Raw genomic sequence first — 23,377 nt, 5'->3', positions numbered from 1 at the left:
TGTTAAAATCCTAATCCCCAAAAATGATGGTATTAGTAGGTAGAGTCATTAGAAGATGATTAGGCCTAAGTGGGGAGTCCTCATGGAGCGATTAGTACCCTTAGGATAAAGACCCCAGAGAGATCCCTAGCCTCTTCTGTCCTGTGATTATACAATGAGAAGTCTGAGATCAGAAGAGAGCCCTCACCTGACCATGTTGTCTCCCTGATCTCCTACTTTCAGCCTCCAGAACAGTGAGCATTCAATTTCTGTTGTTTATAAGCTACCCAGCCTATGGTAATTTGTTATAGCAACTTGACTGGACTAAGACATATTTAATATGAAATGCTTCTGGGAGCATATTCATACAGTTCAATAAGGAAATGAAAAATGCACATGTCTAATCAATAATTTTCATATAAATTTATTTATTATTTTTAAAAGTTATATTATTCTCCAAATATTTATCAAATTTAGTATGGTTTTTAAAAAGGCTAAACATATTTCTTCACAAGAATAAAAATTGGCAGCTTTATAAATGAGAAAATGTTTCTTATACCTAAAAGAGCTTAATTATTTCCATTGTTTTCAAGAAAGGCAGAAAGTGTTAGGATCACAATAAATATCAAACATTCTTCTCTACATTCTACACACACACACACACACACACACACACACACACACACCAAAATGACTCAATTCAACTTCCTCTCAATCTTTTTATTGAAGTAATTCATGTCATAAGGTTATTGAGCAATCTGTGGAACAAAGTGATATTTTAAAATAAATCAATTCACCAAGTAGTTTGAAAGTCAGTGTTTGTAATCCAGATTCATGGCTCCCTTAAGAATAGTTTTATAGGCTTTAAAATAGGCTTAAACTGTGTTATCTGATTTATGACTGAAGACATTCTGAATTGTTGCTAAAGAAAACAGGAAAATGAAATTACTGAAGATATGCTAGTTTAATATTTTTTTTCAATTTTTTATTTAAATTCTAGTTAATTAATATATATGGCAAAATTGGTTTCAGATGCAGAATTTAGTGATTCGTCACTTACATACAACACCCAGTGCTCATCACAACCAGTGTCTTCCTTAATGCCCATCACCCATTTAGCCCATCCCCCACCTACCTCCCTTCCAGTAACTGTTCTCTATAGGTAAGAGTGTCTTGCGGTTTGCCTTCTCTCTATCTCTTTTCAGCCCTAGTTTAACATTTTATGAAAGAATTCTTATCTATTTTTCCATTAAGGGAAGGTTAAATTATAAAAATACTTGAGACATCATGGAAATTTAAATCCATAAGCACCTTGGCTAGTGACTTTGGGTCCCCTGGAAATTTCTTTGTATTAAAAAAAAAAAAATTCACACCAAGATGTTTCCATACTTTCTATAAAGGCTCAGTTTATAAGTTCACTTAGTCTGTTATCTAAGTAGAGATAAAAAATAACAAATTACATTGTATTTAGATGGATTGCCTTTTTATTTATTTTTAGAGAGAGAGTGCAAGAGCAGGAGAAAGCCAGAGGGAGAGGGAAGAAGAGAATCCCAAACACAGGCCCCGCCTAGTGCAGAGCTGCAAGAAAGGCTGGATTCCAGGACCCAAGATTATGACCCGAGCAGAAATCAAGAGTCAGACACTCAATCGATAGAGCCACCAAAGTGTCCCATATTTAGGTGTATTTTCAACATATTTTCAGAATCTTATAGATAATTAGAGGATAACAATACTATAGTCTAAAAACTGCTGAATTTGGAATCAAATAGTAGGTTGTATTTTCAATTCCATCAGGCCAGTACTTCATGACTTTGAACAAACCAACTGAGCTTCTTGAAAAAAAGTAACAATTTTCAGTTTTCATGACAAAAATAAACAAAACTTAAGAGAATCTATAATAATACTTTAACATAAATTCTAAAGCCAAATAATTAGTCGAGAATTTAGGTTTAAATAATAGCTTTTTTTAAAGTAATCACTTGATGGAATAACAAAAATTATTTCAATATCTTGACTTTATTTTCCATATCTAAAAATCAGATATTTCATCTACATATTCTCATAGGTAGCTTTCTATGTCATCTATTATTCCATGAATATAAGGTTTATTCAAAGTTGGTAGAATCTTCACTAACTCACCATTCCAATCCAATAACTTTGAAAGTCAAAATTTAATCTTATGTCCAAGCGAAAAAAATTGCAGGTTCTCTACTTGGAGATAATGCAAAATAATCCAAAAAATTTATGCTAGTTTTCTACTACTGTTAAACAGAATACATCTCCCACTCTTTTTTTTCCTCCTTTCTCTTTCCCTCCTCCTTCAACACAAAAACATCACTCATCTTTTTGTTATTACCCCTAAAAGAAAATTAAACCAAGTCAGTTGCTCTTTTTTATTGTTTGTTCTAAATTTACACATTAAGTTTCATATTCACATATCCTTGGCAATCTGTTTTTTTTTGTGTGGATGTGTGTGCATGTATGTATGTGCGTGTATGTGTATTTAATTGAATCTTTGTTTTCTTTGGTCTCTGTGGAATCTGAAACCTAGCTAACTTATTGCCTTGGCATTATTTCTCACATTAGTGGTCATTTTTCCCCTAGCCTTCAAAACTATTATTCAAAAATAACTAACGTACAGAGGTTTCAACTGCCTACTGCCTTTCTTAGTGCTTTAGGCCCAAAAAATCGTACCCTTTTTGTCCTTCTTTAGGATCTTAAATACTACTGTTAACTACATGGTGGCTGTCTTCCCTTAGAGTTTGAATAATTAATTTAAATAATTTAAATAATTCATCTGTGTTAATTAGAAGAAGTTGAGAAGGAAATGTTGTCCTTATTTTAACTGGCTGTATTCTTATGTTAGGAGTCCTAGTAGAGTGATTCGTAAGTATGTAGAGGATAGATAGATGGCATTTATGTTACTTATTTTATTTTTCATCACATGTTCAAGAAGTCATACTATAAAAGAGCCTGTTGATTTCTCTAGTTTATACAGACCCAAATCTGGGGAACAGGTGTGGGGATGGGATGGATATTAAGGGTGCAGGATAATGGTGGAAGAAGCACAAAGGTGAGTCAGGCAGAATTTATTGATATGGACTCACTAAGCAGAGATTCTGCATCAAGAAAGGTTCTAACAGTTCCTCTGGTGGCTGTTACACCAAACGGTGGCCCACAGTCAGCAAGCTGGACATGTAGGACCTAACTTGATTTAATATAAAGCAAGGGATTATTTCCTTGAGATGGGAAAATAAGAGTAGATTTTTCATTTAAGACCTGTTCGCCCACAATGAGAGGGTCTAGAAGGCATTCCTTTCACCACAACTATGAGAATGAAATTTGGGAGCAAAGCCCCAGTATCCTTGAAAGGATCCCCAATAGGTCTTCTCTGTAGGCCAGACCTTAGAGTAGTAACTACAGTCACTCAATCGGGAAACCTAAATGAAATGGGAATAGTTTGATCCCAAGGAGGCAGAGGCCAAGTAGTGGCAATCAATTGCACAAGGTAAGGTAAGCATGGTTACTATAATGGACAGCAGAGTCAAAGCAGCAATCCGAATAGTCGGCCTTGCACAGACCCATGGCACTGGCTGATTGATAGTGGTGTTCCTGCAGGTAAAATAGATAGGAAAACTACTAAATTCTTAATTCTTACCTGATCTGCATAAGTATAAAATGTCTGGGTCAAGTGAACAAAAGTGTAACCTGAATCATAAAAATAAAGAGTAACAGCCTTTCAAATAAACCCCAGATTTGAGGCAGTTTACAAAACTAGAACCTCTCAATGAAGGAGAGGCTTGTTCCTTTTACACAAGGACCCAATATACTGCCAAAAATTTATACCATTAATCTTTTCCCCAACCTTCCCCAAGGGTCATATGATCTTCCACCAGAGTAACTGTACACTGAACAAACAGAAATAATCAGACCTTTTAGAGACTACTAAAGACTGGCTCTGAAATGATACTAATTTCAGGAACACTCAAAACATCACTTTGGCCCACCAGTTAGTGTAGGAGCTTATGGAGGTTATGTGATCAATAGCTAAGGTCTGTCTCACAGTGAACACAGTAGGTCCCAAAACCTTCTTCAGTTCCAGCCCTACACTGGCTCCTTGACTATATTGACCTGTTATGATGGGAAAGAAGAAGTAGAAGCCACTAGAACTGCTTCCACCTAAGAAAATATTAAACTAAAAGCAATACTGAACTCCTTGCATAAATTAGTGCCATCATCAAGGACTGGAAATAGGCAGGTGTAGTGATTTCCACCATATCCCCACTCAATTCACCTATTTGGCCAGTGCAGAAGACAGATGGAGCTTGGAGCATGACAGTGGATTATCATAAATTTAACCAGGTGATAACTGCAACTGCAGCTGCTGTACCAGATGTGGTTTCATTGTTTGAACAAATTAACACATCCCCTGGTACCTAGTATACAGCTATTGATCTGGTAAATGTCTTTTCATCCATCCCCATCAGTAAGGAACATCAGAATCATTTTGTACTCAGCTGCCAAGGCCAGCAATGTATCATCACTGTCCTACCTCATTGGTACATCAATTCTCCAATTCTATGCCATAATTTAGTTTTCAGGGACCTTAACAACCTTTCCCTTCCACAAGATATCATGCCAGCTCATTACAATGATGACATTGTGATGACTAGATTTAGTAAGCAAGACAGAACTATCCAAAACTTACTGATAAGTTATTTGCATATCAGAGGATGGAAAACAGATCCAGCAAAAATATAGGGGACTCTTACCTCAATGAAATTTCGGGGAGTCCAGTGGTATGAGGCGTGGCAAGATATCCCTTCTAAGGTAAAGAATAAGTTGTTGCATCTAATCTCTCCTACAACCAAAAAAGAAGCACAACACCTAGTAGGCTTCTTTAGATTTTAGAGGCAACAACATATTCCTCATTTGGGTGTGTTACTCTGGCTCATTTACTGAGTGACCCAAAAACCTGCCAATTTTTAGCAGGGACCAGACAAAAGAAGTTTCCGTAAGACCTTCAGGCTGCTATGCAAGCTGCTCTGCCACGTGGGCTATGTGATCTAGTAAAACCAATGGTGCATGAAATGTCACTGGCAGATAGTGATGCTGTCTGGAGCCTTTGGCAGTCCCTAATAAATGAATTGTAGCTCAGGCTCTTAGAATTTTGGAGCAAAGTCCTACCATCCTCCGCAAATGGTTACTCTTCTTTGAGAAAAAAAGAGCTCCTTTAGGGCTCTCCTAGTATTATCATACTCTGTGATTTAGGTCAATGGATAACTCTAAGAACTCAATCCGGACAGAACTACTAATAGCCCAGACCATTAGTATGAGTTTGGGGCCTTTGTTAAAGTGGCCCCATGTTATATGTCTCTGACCTATCTCTGTGCTTCATACTGAGTTTTGTGTATAGGTATCAGTAAGCATGACGGACAGTAAATTCAGGAAATGAGTCTTATCCTATGACCATTGGTTGTATGCCTAAAACAGGCATCAATCTCATTTCACAGAGCATTCAGGGAAGAACTGATATTCTGTGCATTACATAGGCCTATTACATGTTTGCTTCTGTTGAGCAAGAGCAGTTGCCATGCTGAGGCCCACACTCCTGAAAACAGCTCACTAAGACACTACAAAATGCTTCTTCTGCTGCTATGCCTCTGTGACCACAAAGATCCTGATCCCCCGTTATAAGGAAAAGTACCCATGGGCCTGTGAGGCATAGCTAAGGGATTACTTCAAAACTGAGTGAAACCTTAGGTCATTAATTAATTAATTAATTAAATCCAATAAAGCAACCAATGCTATCAGGGACATCCATAACTCTAATGAAACTGACATGAAACTCTGTAGAAAAGCAGACTTACAAACATGAACAGGGTAGAAAATATCCCCCCAAATGTCTAGCAACCAAAGACAGTAATAACTGGGGATATAAAGGGAGGGAAAAAAAACAAAAAACTGGATATATGGCAGGAACAACTGAAACAAAAAGTGCACAATTTGTGGAATTGAAAATCCTTAGTTTACTAAAAAAAATTTTAAGACAAAAAGATAAAAGGAAGCTGACTGGCTTTGCGCTTCTGCAACACAGGTTCCGAATTTTAATATCTCCTGAACTGTACCAAAGGGCAAACCTTCAGGGCCTCTTTAAAAATTTGGTTGGGATTGGGACACCTGGGTGGTGGTTGAGCATCTGCCTTTGGCTCAGGGTCTGATCCCAGGTCCTGGGATTGAATTCTGCATGGGACTCCCCACAAGGAGCCTGTGCCTGTGTCTCTGTGTCTCTGTCTCTCATGAATATGTAAATAAAATCTTTTAAAAAAATTTTGGTTGGGATTCACTTTATAGTTATGACTGGAGATGCCAATAAGTTTAAAGTACCGTAAATATGGAGCCTGCACTAAAATTAAGGTAATCTCTATACTCTTGGGGGGCATCTAATATAAAACAAAAACAAATAGGTATACTTCATCTTAACCATCAGAACTATCACCCTTGCCTAAATCCCCCATAGTCATAACACTCATTGTCCTACAATATCCTCTACTAGACACTGCACAATCCAATCCAATAAGTAATAAATTAAAATTAAATGAAATAAAATTTTTGGCACTTACAACTGGTTTGATAAAATGGGGCCATGTGAACCTTCTGTATGTCTAATATAAATATTTAATAAGGTCTTCAAGAATTGAACAGGGCTTTCAAGATTGAAACCAATTATAAGAACTATTCAGAGAAGAGATTATAATCACCAATGCTTCTCCATTTCACAGCCCATCTGACCTGTTCTTAAACCTGGAAAGAATGAATGGAGCCCTACAGTAGAGTATCTCAATCTTAATGCCATGTTACCATGAATTAAGGTGCAATACCCAATATTACCAAAATTACTGACTCTAATCAGCAATTGATAAATACTTTGCAGTCATAGACTTGACTAACATGTTCTGTTTCATGCCTATTTGACAGCCTCTCAGCCAATTTAACCTTTGAAGGAACACAAGTACTTCTTTACCTGGCTACCCATAGGATACCACAACAGCCTTGCAAAAGCCCTCAGTCCTTGCAGACAAGATTTTTACTGCATCCAACTTTCTTCAGGAACACATGTATAACATTACATTGATGATGCCTCTTGCAAAGGGATTTATTTGACACACTCATCCAGGACATATAAAAACTCACAAAGGAGAATACAAAAAGGGATTTTGTCTTACACAAAATGCAAGTTTCCTTCAATTTAGTAAAATTTCTGGGCATGATTTGGTCAGTCAAGGGATTCTCCATCTCTGATATTGTCAAGAAATAGTTATTGATCTATCAGTTCCAATAATATTAAGACAAATCTAACATCTTTTAGTCTTTTGGGTTCTGGAGGCAACATATTCCTCGTTTATAATTTTTTAAAGCACACTCATGCTGCTACTCAAAAACTGGCCCACACAGAATGAGTTACAACAAAAGGTTCTAGATTCTCTCCAAATAGCAATATAATAGGCAATCCCACTAGTTTCCCCCTCCCCCTCCCCTGCCCTCTACTGTAGTTTACTATAGTTCCTTTACCATAGTTCTTCCTCTAGTACTCCTGGAAACTCCTGGAAACTGAACTAACTCACAATGACCAAACCACGGGCTTTCAATGCAAGAAACTGTCCACCTTGGTCATATGCTATACATTATGAGAGCAGCAATTGCAAGACAAATGTCCTTAAACATTTACATAAGAATTAAGAGTAAAATAATAACTAAGCACAAAATTAGTGACAGGAGGGGTACATATACAATTATACAAGTTTGAACAGATTTGAAAAGATTGCTCTATGTTGAGAAGGATTCTTATGACCGAGTTCAGTAAACACACTGAGTACTTGTGTGAAACACTGTCCAATGCACATGGGATACAATAATGAAAAGACAGATGGGGTTTAGAGATAACTCTCTAATTTTAACTTTTATATCTCAAAATCCTCAATTGAGAAAATAGGAAAGAAATAAGAAATTAAGAACATGAGAATGTATAGAAAAATTGACTATCAGAGAGGCCAAGAAAGAAGTATTTTTTTATAAAAGTAATAGAATGGGTGATTAATATTATCAAATAGTTCTTACTACAGCTTTTTGCCCTCTAATATGCATATCATAAATAATATCTATTATTATAGAGACACCGAGGATGAAGAAGAGAATAAAGGTCATTGGCTTAGCACTACTTATGATGGGAGATTGTTTTAAGACTTATTTATTTTAGTGGGTAGAAGGAGAGAGAGAATGGTGGGGGAGGCACAGAGGGAGAGGGACAGAGAGAATCTAAAGCAGACTCCCCATTGAGTGCAGAGCCTGACACAGGACTCAGTCTCATGACCCTGAGATCATCTGAGCCTAAATCAAGAGTTAGATGCTGAGCTACCCAGGCAGCCTTATGATGGGGGATTTTTTTTTAAATTTTTATTTATTTATGATAGTCACACAGAGAGAGAGAGAGAGAGAGAGAGAGAGAGAGGCAGAGACACAGGCAGAGGGAGAAGCAGGCTCCATGCACCGGGAGCCCGACGTGGGATTCGATCCTGGGTCTCCAGGATTGCGCCCTGGGCCAAAGGCAGGCGCTAAACCGCTGCGCCACCCAGGGATCCCTGGATTTTTTTTTTTACTAAAGGTTATGCATCTTCCATTCACATTCATACACACATGTTCTAGAGATTACTGGTAATCCTGAGAACTAAATTTTCTAAACAGCAATTTGCAATATTTAAGGGTTAATATTTCTCTAAAGTATACATAACTCTTTTGAGTTGTAGTATTCAGAAATATATTTCAAGTATTTAATGAAAATGCTTTAATTATGTCATGTTTCTATGACATGCTACTGACCAATGCCACTAACTCCATTTTTTCATTGTTTTTCTTATGAAGTCAGATGATATCCACCTTCTTTCATTGTGTAGTAGTGAAATGTTTTTATCTTTTCTTAAAGTATAGCATTTGTTCTTCTCCTCAATATAATGCTTAAGTCTTTTTTGAAAGTGGAATGATAATATTATTGGCATCAGAATTCTTATTATTGTACATTTTGTATAACTTTTTTGTAGGTCTCAAGACACTTCTTCACTCTTCCAATAGTTATTTAATTTTAACTATTGTGTTCCATACATTAATGTGTGCCCAATAGATCAGAATCAAAGTCTGGTCTAAATTTAGACTGATTTCATCGTCATTAATTTTTGGTTTCTAAGAATACTAAAGAGTTGTTTTCCTTAATTCATTCATTTTATGTCTAGAAATAACTGTTCTCAAATATGAGAACATATTTGCTTTCTACATAAAACATCCTTTTGAGGTTTCTATGTTTAGGTTTTTATGTATTATACATACTTATATATGTGTGTATAGAGAATAGCATACTTAGAATCATACTTTCATTGTCAGCTTTGTCCTCTTCACAGTTCAATTTTCTCTCATCATTTTCCAGAATTACAGGAATATAGAGCCTAAAGGAGTGGTTTCAATCATGGGTATATGTGTGTGAGGTAGTTCCTACACACTGTAGGGTAGGTCAGAGAGGGTATCATTCTATCTCCTCTAGTATTTTATGGTCCAGAAAAAAAAGGACCTAAGCATATGAATTTATGAAAAACCATTACAATGATTATAATAAGCATATAGCTTATTCCAACATATATATTCCAACATAATAAGCATATAGCACCAATTCCAACATGCCCCAAACATTTTAAGTGCACACACACACACACACACACACACAAATACACACACCTCTTTTTCTATCATTTGAGAACCACTGCCCTAAAGCATATGCAGTTATAGATAAATAGCCCGTGGAAAGAAAATTTCTATGATATATGTAATGTCTTAATTAAAAGACAGACACAATGATATAAGACTTGGAAGATACAAATATTCACATTCTTATGTAAAGAATCAACACAAAACAGTATTATTGACCCAAGTATACTGTTGCTTACAGACCACCACTCCCTTATGAAGACCTAGGTGACCCAGATCAACTTTGCAATTTTCCATTTGGTTCTGATTATTTTATAGACTCTAGAAGCCATTTAACAAGGAGCTGTGACTAACGGCTTAATTTACTTCCTATGGCAGTGCAAAGTGAAAGAATGATCTCAAGGCAGTTTAAGACATTAAGTGGACAGAAAGCCATGACTATGTAGTTAAATTAAATCAAACAGATTGGATGCATTTAAACAGCTTCTTGCTAATAAGTATGCCAATGAGGTTCTTATTAAGTTAGAGAAAGTAAATAATGCAAGTAAGAAATGCTTTCCTGGGGATGGAAATGCACAAGATAAGAATCAGAGTCAGAAAATATTTTAAAAGAATTGTAAAATAAGGTAAGAAAAAGATCTGAGGATAAAATTTCTGTAAGAAAGTGAAAGAAAATGACAGATGAGGTCAGACTTATGAAATGTGTGTGTGTATAAATTAGAGTGCATTTGGGGTTTGGCTAATGTATAAGAAATTTATCCAAATTACAAGAAATTTACTATTACATTATTTATAAATGTAAGTGTATTGAAACAAATGTTTTCTAAGGGAATGCTATCCACTCAAAATGAGGTAGCAGTGAAAACTGATGAAATAAATGTTACTCTATGTACTTTGTCCCAGAATTGTTTGCCATGAGCTCTGAATAATTAACACATGCCTGCCCTTTTTTATAATTTGTGAAGTGATAATCATATGCTCCCTAGTTAGTCTTCATTCTGTTATGTGTTGAGAATAGGCCATTTTGCACACAGCTAGTAAAAGGAAGAGCCAACATTTAAATCCAAGTCATCTGGTACCAAGTCCATTGTTCATTTGGTCAGAAAGAATAACTGAATAAATGATTTGTACCAGGAACAGGGACAGAAGGAGTATCAATAAGGAATGGCCAGAACATAAAGTTGTTTAAAATCCACAAGAAGTTTGACTTGATATAGTAGGCATCAAGCTTCCACTATAAGCATCATGCATCATGTGAGTAAAGTAAGGAATACGGTCATTAATCTGTCTCTTCTATGTAAGATATTGAAGAGAAGAGAATTTAAATATAGTAAATCTTCCAAGAAGTAAATTCAAGAATAGGCATGAAATTTTCATGTTAGCTTTCTGAGAAATCTTTCTTGTATGTTAACTGATGCATTCCAAGCATCTAGCATGAGTGCATCTGATGCCTAGCAGTGCTCGATAAATATTTGTAGCTCTGCTAGATAAAGTGAAGAGAAACTGGCAGAAAATGAGTTGTTCTTCATTTTTAGGAATTAGAAGGACAGAGAACACCAACTTGCCATCCATCAACATAGAGGTAATAATTGAAACCACAAGACATTACAAGTGTTCTGAGTTCAAGTGTAGAAAAAGACCAAAAGACTATCAAACGTGACTTTAGTAATTTCTGGTTCCTCTTCAAGTGTCATTTCCCATGTTGATTCTCAATGAAGGTATTTGAGGACCTCAAAACAGATGGTGGAAGAGAGAGGTGGCTCAGAAATCGGCAGAGCTGCTACAGTGAGACCTAGTGATTAAAAGAGGCTCTGGTGTCAGGTAGTGATAAGATCCAAAACCAGGTCGGCTGCTTCCAAAATTTTTGATGTTGCTCAAGCTAACTTGTCTATATCTCTGCTTATTTAAAAATAAGAATAATACTGTTGCCATATTGGGTTCTGGTGAGGATTAAATAAAATAATAAAGTGCTTAGCATTGTGCAGGGATCAAGGCTCTGGGTGAGCCTCATTGCAATGAAGCTTAGCCTACCTACCTTCAGGTGGTTAACGGAGTACTTTCTGGAAACTAAAGATGAAGTCCAGTCCTAGAAGGGAGACAAAGGCAGACTGCTGCAGCTACTTGGAGTCTTGGGCTCCAAAGCCAATCCCAGGGACAATGAGTTAGGGAGAAGCCTTCAGATGAAGATCACATTGGCAGCATCTAAAATGAGCTGTTACAGACAGAAACTGAACAGTAGAAAGAAGGGTAAAAGTTTAAGAAATAAACCAATAAAAACAGGTACAACAGGTAAAGAAAGTAACTCATAATATGAAAAGTAGAATAAAAGAATTTTAAGATGTAGGAGATTATGAACTCTGCTAAAGATTATATGACGTTTAAACAAATTAAAACTAACTTAAAATGCCAAGGATTTTAGCTAAAAGACTTTTACTGATGCAAGAACAAGATAAATAAAGTAGTGGGAAGAAACTGTGGAAGACGTTGGTAAGGAATAGAATAGACAGCATATATAAACTTTTCTCAGAGTTTAACAGTAAGAGTAAGATAAGGAAAAAAAATAGAATAATGGAGCACCTGGCTGGCGTAGTCAGTAGAACATGCAACTCTTGGTCTCAGGATCATGAGTTCAAGCTCCACAATGGGTGGAGCGATTACTTAAAAAATCTTTAAAATAGATAAAACAGGAAAAAAGGGAAAATTTTTCTTGAGAACTGGGGAAACTTGTATATATTTGAGGATAAAGGGAGAGAGTTGATGGAGAGGAAAAAAATCTAAAAGCAAAAACTAGAGCTGGAAAGGATGGACAGTATTGTAGAAACAATTTGAATTACAAAGTTAATGTCTTCACATTCAAAGTACAATTAGAGTTTTTTCCTTCGTCTAAAGGATTGTAAGGATGGTACTTATATTGAAAACTCAAACTTCCCAGTGAGTTAGAGGGAAGGCACTTTGCTTACATAAGGAAATAAATGACTGAAGGATGTTGAGACCTAAAATAGTAACTATAAGAAAGAAAGCAATTAGCAGGGAAAAGTTCCAAGAGTCAACTTGTAATTGGCTGTCATGATTCAGAAATGAGCCAAACCTTTCCCTTCCTGCATCTGCATGGTAAGTTAGAGATAAAAGGTGACTAGGAATTAGAAGGACAGAAATAGAGTCGTTTTATTCAGTTACATCTGATAAAAGGTGCAGAACATATGAATCAACATATAGAACTGCAACGTAGCCAAAACCTACATCTAGAAGATTCACTCCACTTCCAAACATGAAGCTATAAAGTGTTTTTTTTTAGCTGTTCTAGGTGAAAACAATATTTATTTCTCAAATGAAATATTAGTACAGATATATAATTAAAACCAAAACGTAAACTAAAGAAAGCAAGAGTGAATGGGCCATTTATTTTTTAACTTTAGAAACACATTCATAACTATCACAGTGATGAAATCACTAACCAGAGAGCCAAAAACAAAACAAATAAACCAAAAAACGATCCCATTCCATTTCTGCCCCATTCCTTTTTATAATTTTCTTCTCCTGGTACTGGGATATAAAATACTATGGAAACGTACATTTATTCATCCTCATGTTATGAAAAGACAACCTGCGAGAGCTGAACCATCACTAAGCCAAAAAAGAAGCTATAAAGTTTTTAACCAAATGAAAATTCTGTTCTTTCTGGGACATAGAGTGAACCCTAGCAAGTGTATCTATCACTTGTGGACCAGGTCTGGACTTACACCTAAAGGGATTTAGGAAAGACAAGGTGAAGCAACTTTGCTTGTGACATGTTACTAAAATATTTTATGAAATAATGCATGCCAATTCAATGCACTTGAAATTTTATTTGTGGAGTTAGTCAGGCCAAATATTGAAATAAATTAAAAATTTAGAAATATATGTTGATCGCATTATAAAATGTGCTCTAAAAAAGCAACAATAAAACTGTAAAACGAGTTCCCTGAACCCAGTACGTGCCAGGGATGTGCTCTGCTTTGACCTAAACTTTAATTTGCTCAACCTGTAGGCAGCCATGATAGCTGAAATCTCTAAGCAGCTTCATGCCAAACAAACATTATATCTTCAATGTGGACCGTGATGTGAAATAGGTTGGAAAGCATTCCTCTAAAACATTATTCATGCAGCCCAAAGTGAAGCTTCCTTGATAAATATTTAGTAAATTCTGAAGGATTCAATATATAATAAAACAAAATAAGAATACTGAAAAATATCATAGAATTCTAGCTCATTAAACCATAAATAAAGATGTTTAAAATAATTTAACGAACAGAATTTGCATTTATTATACAGATTTTATTCTATGATGCAGGTTAGCAACCATCATTGCATCAAAAATGAATATTATGGAGCCCTGGGTGGCTCAGCCAGTTAAGCATCTGCCTTCGGCTCAGGTCATGATCCCAGAGTCCTGGGATGGAGCCCCGGATCGGGCTCCCTGCATTGCTCCCTGCTCAGCCGGAAGCCTGCTTCTCTCTCCCCACCCCCCGCTTGTGCTCTCTTTTTCTCTATTCAATAAATAAATAAAATCTTTTTTTAAAAATGGATATTATGATGAGATACAACTTTTCTCCAAAATCCAATGAGCTCAAAGACAAACTTGTACTTTTCTTTTTCTTTTTTTTTTAAATGCTATTTTCCTTAAATGGACACATACTTTTAGATGGCTACTTTGGCATGCAAGTTTTACACTTAATGGGCTGAATTCTATCATTGCTTTGACATTCAAAGTGCAATTTTTAAAGTTGGGAATATTTATATTTGTAATGGTTTCATTAATTATGTTAATGCTTAAGGAGTCTGTGTTAAGTGCTAAGAACATAATGACAATTGTTTATCATAGTTTATATGAAGAAAATGGAAAATAAAATTAAAAATACAAATCCCATGAAGATGATATCAAGGCTTTAGGAATATGAATGCGTGGATACATAGAATTTTATTTCTATTGTAATAAATCAGTTATTAGCCCAGGTCAATGTTATCAAACACTAAACTGATGGCTTCTTCATGACAATAAATTAAAACTATTATAGAATAAATTCGATGTTAAAAAGTGTGCTAGAGAAAGTCATCCTAGGTCCTATTGTTGCTATACCCTTTTCTAGAAGGACCAGCCTACACAGGAAGCAGAAAAAGATGTTTCATATCACATGACCACCAACCGTTTGCAGTCCTAGTTGATTGCATCACTCAAGGACACATAGACTAAACACAGCCAGTAACCAACTAGCAGGTAATGACACCACACAGTAAAATATATGATGGGATTAATATATATACATAATTTGAAGACACACAGGTAAAATGAGCTTGCAATCTTATTAGGGAAACACAGACCCACTAACTTGAAAATAGAGCATTTGAAAACTTCAGCTTAATTAATTTGTTTTAACATTCAAAATACTGAATTCAATTGCTAATATTATTTTCCCTTTAACAGCTCTAAATTCACATATTAAACTATTTGAGGAAAGGGAGACAAAATACTTACTTGTGATGCTATTTCTCGAGACTGACACAAAGGGAGGGAAAAAGAAACACACAAAATACAGTTTAAACAGTGACTAAACAATACATACATGAAACAGCAACAAGGACAAAATGACAAGTCCCCACTTAACACTTAAAATACAATTATGTGTTTCATTATTTATCATAGGGCTCCTGAATGAAATTAGGTAAAGAGTAAGCTATGATTTTAAAAGTTTAGCAAAAAGTTCCTGTTAGGTTGTTTTTTGTCTGTTTGCTTAGTAAAATTGTCTAAGGTTTTGATAGGAAGAAAAAATGGTGGGAAAAATAAAACAATTGACAGGAGCTTATAAAGTTCATTAGAGACTACTTGACAAAATTATTGGCTTTCAATAATGTTGTAATAAAATTACTTTTCCCTGATGTATAAATTTAATTAGTTTATAGAAATATTCTGAGCTTCACATTGGATGTGAAGTCTAAAATTTGACCTGTCCAGTCACCATATAACCCATAAGCATTTAGGGGCAATACAAGTCATGCTCTCATAGTCTTCAATTCTAAGCAATAATATTCCATTCATTTTCCAATAGATAGAAAATTTTCAATTATATTCTTTAGTGTAACATAACTCAAGTTTAACAAATTATCCAGCATCCTGTTGATACAAATATTTAAAAATGCACAGTAAACATATGATTATAGGCTACTTAAAACTATTTCTCTCAGGATTCTTAATATATGGCCCAAAAGAATAAAAACGTTTGAGTGAATAATGGCAGAGAATGGGCAGCCAAAATTTCAAAACTATTCTATCTTAATCCCTATTAAAATAATTTATTAATGTGATTTTGTAAAAGATAAACTTATTTCAATAATACATTTAAAAATTCTGTGTTCCAGTTTAATAATTAAGAGTTAATGATTGGTAGATGAGATAGTCAGTGATTAACTATTCCATTATATCAATGCTTTAAGTTACAGGATTTACTATTATGAAAGTGACCAACAATCAGAGAAACCTATTCCACAAATTTATTGTGTAAATTTAAAAGACGTGTTTTAATAAGTTTTAAAATGATGTCCTTCTAATTTCTAATAAAATTTTCAGTGGTTATAGTACACTTCAAACAAATGCAACTTTGAATACTCTTGAAAACTGGAAGTAAATCCAGCTCCACATTTTCTTACCAAAAAAAGCATAGGAACAAATATAATATATATATATATAAATATATTTAGTAATTCAGAACTTATCAGATTTTGTAAAGACAGTACTATACCATATACTGTATGGCAGGAAATGTCTGCAGTGGGTGTTGAGTAGCATTTCATAATAAAAAATAACAATATTTCTGCAATGAAAAGTAAGAATATTCACTTTAAGTGGAATAATCACATTAAAATTTCACTATTAAAGTGATGTTTTATCACTAAATAAATTTAGTGAGCTTTTTGGATTTCAGAATTGTGGCTAAAGGATTATGCACAAAAGTATAGTTCCTCTTTGTCATCAAGAGCAGTATGAGTCCTTATGCATCTTATGTCTTTGAACGAGGAGATTCTGATGTTTACAGATTTTCTTAAACAGACATATATAGATGGTGGTAGAAGCTCTGGCATGGTGATATAGAATCAGGTAAAAAGGGGCAGGATCCAGCTGTACTCTATGATCCAACTATATCCAAGGACTGATTTTTGAGGCACTATATACACCTCCACTTTTATTCTTTGTGTTTGTATGAATTCTTCTACCAACATATAGCCCACCAAAAAACTGAGATTGTATCCCAGGTCTTTTTTACATTTTATAATTTTAATTATAAATATTCTCTATAATCCTTTGTCTTCTCAAAGATGTCTGCTCAAGTATTTAGTGTTTCCCCTACTCACACCGACAAAGCAAAATAGCTGTTTTTCTATATATAGAACATGAAAAGATACTGAAGACAGACTAGAAAATGATGTGGCATGAAATCCTGCATCAGCCTTTAAATTTTATTTTTTTTAACTCCATGAAATAAGGAAGCAAGGCCTAGTTTTTGCCTGTATTTATTCCTAATGCATTCTGATATGAAATGTCAGCACTTAATAAAAAATTATCCATAGAATAGGACAGAATTTAACACTTGAAAGTATAATCTGAAAAAATGATCAATGAATGGGTCTAATATGACTACCTATGATATAAATCTATTAGTTGTTTTTATTAGTCATAAATACATAGTTTTGTCAGAAAATCTTATGATTTGTTTTGAAAAATAGAAGCTTCTGCCATAATCATTTTTATTTCTGTAGAATGCATCTACTTTTATCTCTTTTAGCTGGATATGTAGGTCTTTATCTTGCTTTCTCTATAGCATGCTTGATTTGTTTTTTTGTCTTTTTGTTTTTTTCAGTTTCTGCTTTCATCTATTCACTTCACATTCTGGAAGAAAAAGAATTAATCTTTTCTACCTATTCCAGTACCTTTGCCATCTTTTATCATTTCAAAATTGTTCAAGTCTAATTCTGATTAGATCAAAATCAAGGGCATATTATGACTAAGTGCAATTTACAGATGAGCTATGTAAGAAACACGGTTACTGTTCATTTCCTGCATAAATTTTTTGTTGGTGGTGGTGGTGATACTACATTCCTAAATTTAGTTAATGACTTTGTTATTTTTATAATTGCTTAATTATATATATATTTAACTCACTCTGAGATCTCTGGCAAGTGTCACATCTTTCTTAAAGACATTGAGATATGTAAGACATTCTATAGATTTCATCTTCCTGAAGAAATCACTGTGAAACCTCCTAACCCATTCCAGGTTACCCTTATGCCTGATGGTCTTTTCACTGCCATCCTGAGAATTTCCTTGGCTTCATATTTGTTGCCTGGACTCCACAAAATGTGGAGGAAACCAGACATTCTGTGGAGTCCAGGTAACAAATATTCCTTTCCTAGTATTCATTCCTTGTAGTGGGAGTAGTTTCCTTAGAAAGCAGGCATGGTAGAATGTTTTTGAAGACAATGCTGAAATACGATTTATCATACTCTTATAGGTTTGATAGCTTTAGCTGAATACAGAATTCTAGTTTGGAAATATTCCCTCAACATCCTGAGGGCATTGTTTGTTCCCTTGTCTTCTGGATTACAGTGCTGCTGCTGAAAAATATCAAATATACTTTGCATGTGACCTACCCTTTGTTCTCCTCCTGCATCTTCTCTTTTCCTTCAATATTCTGAAAAATTATGATGCTATGTCTTGCTGTGAATCTATTTTAATTCATTATAGTGGGCCCTTGGTGACGCCGTTTGGAAATTAACACACTATTAGTCTGAGATTATTCTTAAATAATTACACTGATATTTTACTGCATTCCTTCTGTATGAAAGTGTTATCATTCAGATCTTAGACCTCCTGGATTAGTCCTCTAATCCTATCTTTTCTTTACTGGTTCCATGTTTGAATTTTTGCTCTTGTTTTCTTTGGTGATTTCCTCAACTTTATGATACGAACTTTTTTACCTTTGCTATAATATTTTCAGTTCCAAATGTTTTTTCTTTCCCCTAAATGTTCCTTTAAAAAATTAGCTTCCTGGGGTGCCTGAGTGGCTCAGTTAGCTAAGCATCTGACTTGATTTTGGTTCAGGTCATGGTGGTGAGATCAAACTCCACAAGGCTCCACGCTGGGCACAGAGCCTGCTTGGGATTCTCTCTCTCCCTCTCCCTCTGCCCCTCCCATCTCCTCCTCCTCTCTCTCTCTCTCTCTCAAAAAAAAAAAAAAAAAAAAATGGAGGTTCCTGTTCATCTTCCATCCTTACAATACTTTATTTTTCTATTAATACTAATTATAGCTTTTCAATACATAACTTCACTAGTATATATTTACCATATCATACAATTCTCAAACATAAAATTCAAATATTTAGTAAATTTACCAAGTTGTATAATCATCACCATAAATCAGTTTTAGAATATTTCCAATACCTCAATAAACTCCATCATGTTCATTAACTGGCTCCCCATTTCCTCCACCTCCCCGTGACTTAGGCAATCACTAATCTGCTTTCTCATCTGCATATATTCATTTTTATGACATTTCATAAACATGGAATCATACAATTTGTGGTCTTTTGCATCTTCCTTCTTTCATTGGACTTAGTATTTTTGAGGTTCATCCAAGTAACAGCATATATAAGTAGTTTCTTTTTATTGATAAACAGTATTCCATTGTATGGACATAACACATTTTGCTTATCTTTTACTAGTTGATGGACATTCAGGTTGTTTCCAAATTTTGGCTATTATGGACAATGCTGCTAAGAACATTTGTATGCAAATCTATGTGTGGATATATTTTCATTTTTCTTGGATAAATGCTTAGGAGCGGAAGTATTTATTTTGTGTTTTGAAAGTGTCTTCTTCCTCAATGACCTTCTTTCATGTTTTTAAATTTCTTGTTTATTTTATGCAGGTTCATTTGTGGTTCATTCTATTTCCCAACATTGGGAATTTTTAGTTGTTTTCTCATATTTAAGAGTAGGGGACTAATAAAATTTATTAATAGCTCTGGGTAAGATTATTTTTACTGAGTTTCGTGGTAATCACTGGATTACTGAAAGTCTCACGTCTACATCTTTAGGTGGTCCACTTGCATTGCTCAGATTTCCCAGGAAAGATCTCTAATCTGCTGCAGAAGGATATAGTATACAGAATGTACCTTTCACTTAGCTCTCTGAATTTAGTGTGGTATTATTGCCCTCAACTGTCCCCCAGTCCACAGTGTATCTGTGTACTCTCTCCAGAGAAACAACATTCAATCTTTGCCAGTGCAGAGTGACGAACTATACTACACCTGTGTGAACTGTCAGGGGAAATGGGTATCTGACAGCTATTTACAGAAGAATTTGTTAGACTCTTCAATTCTAATTACTAGATGAAGTTTCTACCTCCTGAAATTGGCTTCTTTCCTTAATTAAAATAAGAGAAAATTAACATTTGAGGCAATGATAAATCATTTTAATTCTAACACTTGACTTTTCTTGAATGTCTGATATTTGAGAAAGATGGTAGAATGTATGAGCCAATCTTTCATCTCACTAGAGACACTAAGGTCTTATTCTTTGTTTTTATATGATCAGAAAAAGAAATTTTCCTCTTCATACAAAATCTAGTGCCTTTGAGTTATTATTTAATTGATGTGCTTTTTTAAAAAAATAAAAGATTAACTTAAAGGATAGTCACATTAATGGCACTTTTGCATCTTGTAAAACTATGATTGAAGACACTGTTCTTCATGTTATCTAAAACCTTTTAAATAAGAAAGAATATAATATACGTGTTCTTTTAATAACAAATCTTCCTCAAGATTAATTTTTATCCTTTCATGTATCAGACTATAATTACTATATAATTCAACAGTTCTATTTTTGCCTTACTTGCCAGGAAAGTAAAAGTAGAATTTTGGCTCGATTGTAGCACTTGGTTCATTTTAGATGTAGGATAACACTAATTTTGCTGCCTCTATTAATATATTTTTTGTAAAGAAGTCTTGGTGACTTTATTTTTATCTTTAATTATTTAGGTTGCCTCAATTTTTATACAATATGCAGAATATAAAATTTAAGTAAAAATATATATGCCAAAAGATGAATTCAACATAGGAAGACAGGAGATATCATTGTTATTTAACTCAGTTTTCTCTTATCTCCTCAAGGATGTACATTTTTCATATAAGCTAGAGTTTGGAGGATTTATAAACATTTTATTAAAGGATCTTTTTTGTGATGGGAGGAAGTGACCAAAATGTAATGTTAAATGCTCCTTGATGGCAATACAAATACTCAATTATCCTTTCCCTATCTATAATGTGAACAGCACAAAACAAAGTCCCTTAATAATATAAAATGATAATATGAATATGAACTTGACCGAGGGCAGAATTTACTATGTCCAAATTCACAAAGCCTTATCTCATTATCATGAGATAAGAGCATGATAATACTCTGCTGAATGGAAACGTCTTTGTATTTAACAAGCTCAAATAAAAAATGAATAATTGCTTAGGTGTGAAAGCACTTGTCTTCTCTTAACCTTTAATCAAATAATATTTTTTAGATACAGTATTCTTAAAATTTTATGTGTATCTGGCCAAATTATCTTATGAAGTACAAAGATGGCAATAAAGTTCTCTTTAGCATGCCTCATCTACCAGTGGAACCACCAGGAAGTACCTCAGGAAAGCTGAATAATTTCCTACTGTCCTCAGTATTACTTATTTAAATATCAAGCCATAAAGTTTAGCAAGTAAACAAAAATTCACTCCTATGCTCATACGCTTTCCATAAAGCTCTTTTTTTCTCTGTATAGATTCACTGATTTTAACACAAACCACTTTAATGGCTGCATGGATTACTGAAAGGTAAATAACAGATCTGAGCTTCTGAGTTAATTTTGCATAAGACCAAAAATAGATATGGGTAACCAAAATTCTGAATAACTTTGAGGTATTTGAGAAGAAAAATATTTCAAGAACATAAACCATAATTTATATTAAATAATTTTATAAATATTGGTAGGATAGCGCATTTATTCAAAATTTTTATTTCATAACAGAATCTAATTTAAAAGGTGATATTTTACCAAGAATATAAAAACTATTTAGAATCACATAATGTGACATCAGTGTGGATATATTTTTAGCTGTAGGAAGCCATCAGAAATTTTGTTCCATATTAATAGATTCTAGTTTGCTTTTAAAAATACTGAGTTTTCCTCTAGGAAGGTCTGGTACTACTCTTGAAATTTTATCTTCACTTCAGAGTAGTCTTTAATCTAGAGTTTGAGAAATGTGAATTTCAATGCTTACTAAATTTGTTTTACTTCCTTCCAAATGTGTATATATGAAATGAGGAGTATATTAGAAAGCTATATGGCTTGCCCTGAAAACTGCTCTTACGTGTCAAAAGGTTACTTAAAATTAATTTGCTTCCTGACAATGTAGACATGCAAAATCTTAGATTCCCCAAAAGGCATTTACAGCTCAAAGTTCACAAACTCTAGAATAATCCCTTAGCCAGCAATATTTTGATATAGCTTACTGGAACAATTAGTTAAGTTTTTTACCTCCGAGAACTGACACTGTGTGTTCAGAGAGCATTCTTTCTCACTTTGACATTTTTTAGAAATCTGTTCCCAAGATTAGGAATGGCTATATTCAATCAAATTAATCATTAAACTGGAATATTTTGGTATTTCCAAACCTCAGATGTAGTAAGTTTCTGAGATTCAGTCCTGTAGATCCCAATGGGAACATCTCCAGTAGAAGAGCACAACTTCTGATAAAGTCTGGCATAAGTTCTGATCCATAGGTCATCTTCGGTGATTTTCATCTATAAGATATATGAATTATTTACATATTACATTTAAAAAATAAAAACTCCGATTATTTTTCACTTTTTAAAGGAAGAATGCATTAATATTTTGAAACCTCAAAGTGACATAAACGCTTATGCACGTACTGAACTTATTCATGCACTCCACCTCAGGTTACCCCTGGGGCTCCACAAACTTCCGAAGACCAACTACTCAATTTGTGGCAGCACGACATTGTATTAGTTCAATATTGGTAGACAGTAGTCACTGGTAATTGACTGGGAGATGCTGGAAAACATATGTAAGTTTTTTTGAATGTTGCAATGACTACTGGGTGCTACTAGAATTTAGTGGACAGAGTCTGCTGATGCTACAAATCTTTAAGTGCAAAAGAGACTCCAGCACAAAAAGAGATTTTCCATCTGAACTCCTAAGAATACTCATATTGAGAAAGAGATGTAACTAGATGAACATAGGGCTCCCACACAGAAGGTATAAGTACTAATCCCTCTTTGCTTATCATAAATCTGAATTATTAGCAAGTCACTTCATTGAATGTACTTGTATATAGTAAACTCATTTATCAAACTAAGGGGTTAAACTTAATGATTGCTGTTTTCCTCCACAAGATGGCATTCTATGTCAGAAACCAGCAGTCTCAAATGCCAGCTAGAAAAAAAAATGCAATTGTTCTGAATTTTGTATAGAATGGGTATTTTTGTGATTATTAATTTAAAATGTTTTCCCTGAAAATTTTTTAAAGAATTAAAAAACTATGAAGATACTCTTTGAG

The 23,377-nt window shown here is 34.3% G+C and overlaps 1 protein-coding gene across 9 annotated transcripts in view; it reads right to left on the bottom strand.

Moving 5' to 3' along the window:
• The window catches only part of KCNT2 (potassium sodium-activated channel subfamily T member 2), a 375,554-nt gene that overhangs the window by 32,753 nt on the left and 319,424 nt on the right, over positions 1-23,377 (bottom strand). For 4 of the 9 annotated variants that reach the window (XM_049106879.1, XM_049106880.1, XM_025421037.3 and 1 more), the window contains 3 exons: positions 22,473-22,601; positions 15,242-15,262; positions 11,765-11,815 (listed from right to left, as the gene is read on the bottom strand). In XM_049106879.1, the coding sequence (XP_048962836.1) occupies positions 11,765-11,815; positions 15,242-15,262; positions 22,473-22,601 (201 nt within the window). The remainder of the gene's footprint in view (positions 1-11,764; positions 11,816-15,241; positions 15,263-22,472; positions 22,602-23,377) is intronic. The other 5 variants (XM_035711074.2, XM_025421049.3, XM_025421042.3 and 2 more) reach the window with 3 other exon arrangements.

The sequence above is a fragment of the Canis lupus genome, chromosome 38 (genome assembly GCF_003254725.2).
Source record: "Canis lupus dingo isolate Sandy chromosome 38, ASM325472v2, whole genome shotgun sequence".
NCBI lineage: Eukaryota > Metazoa > Chordata > Mammalia > Carnivora > Canidae > Canis > Canis lupus.
This window is presented reverse-complemented; position numbering and strand designations above follow the sequence as displayed.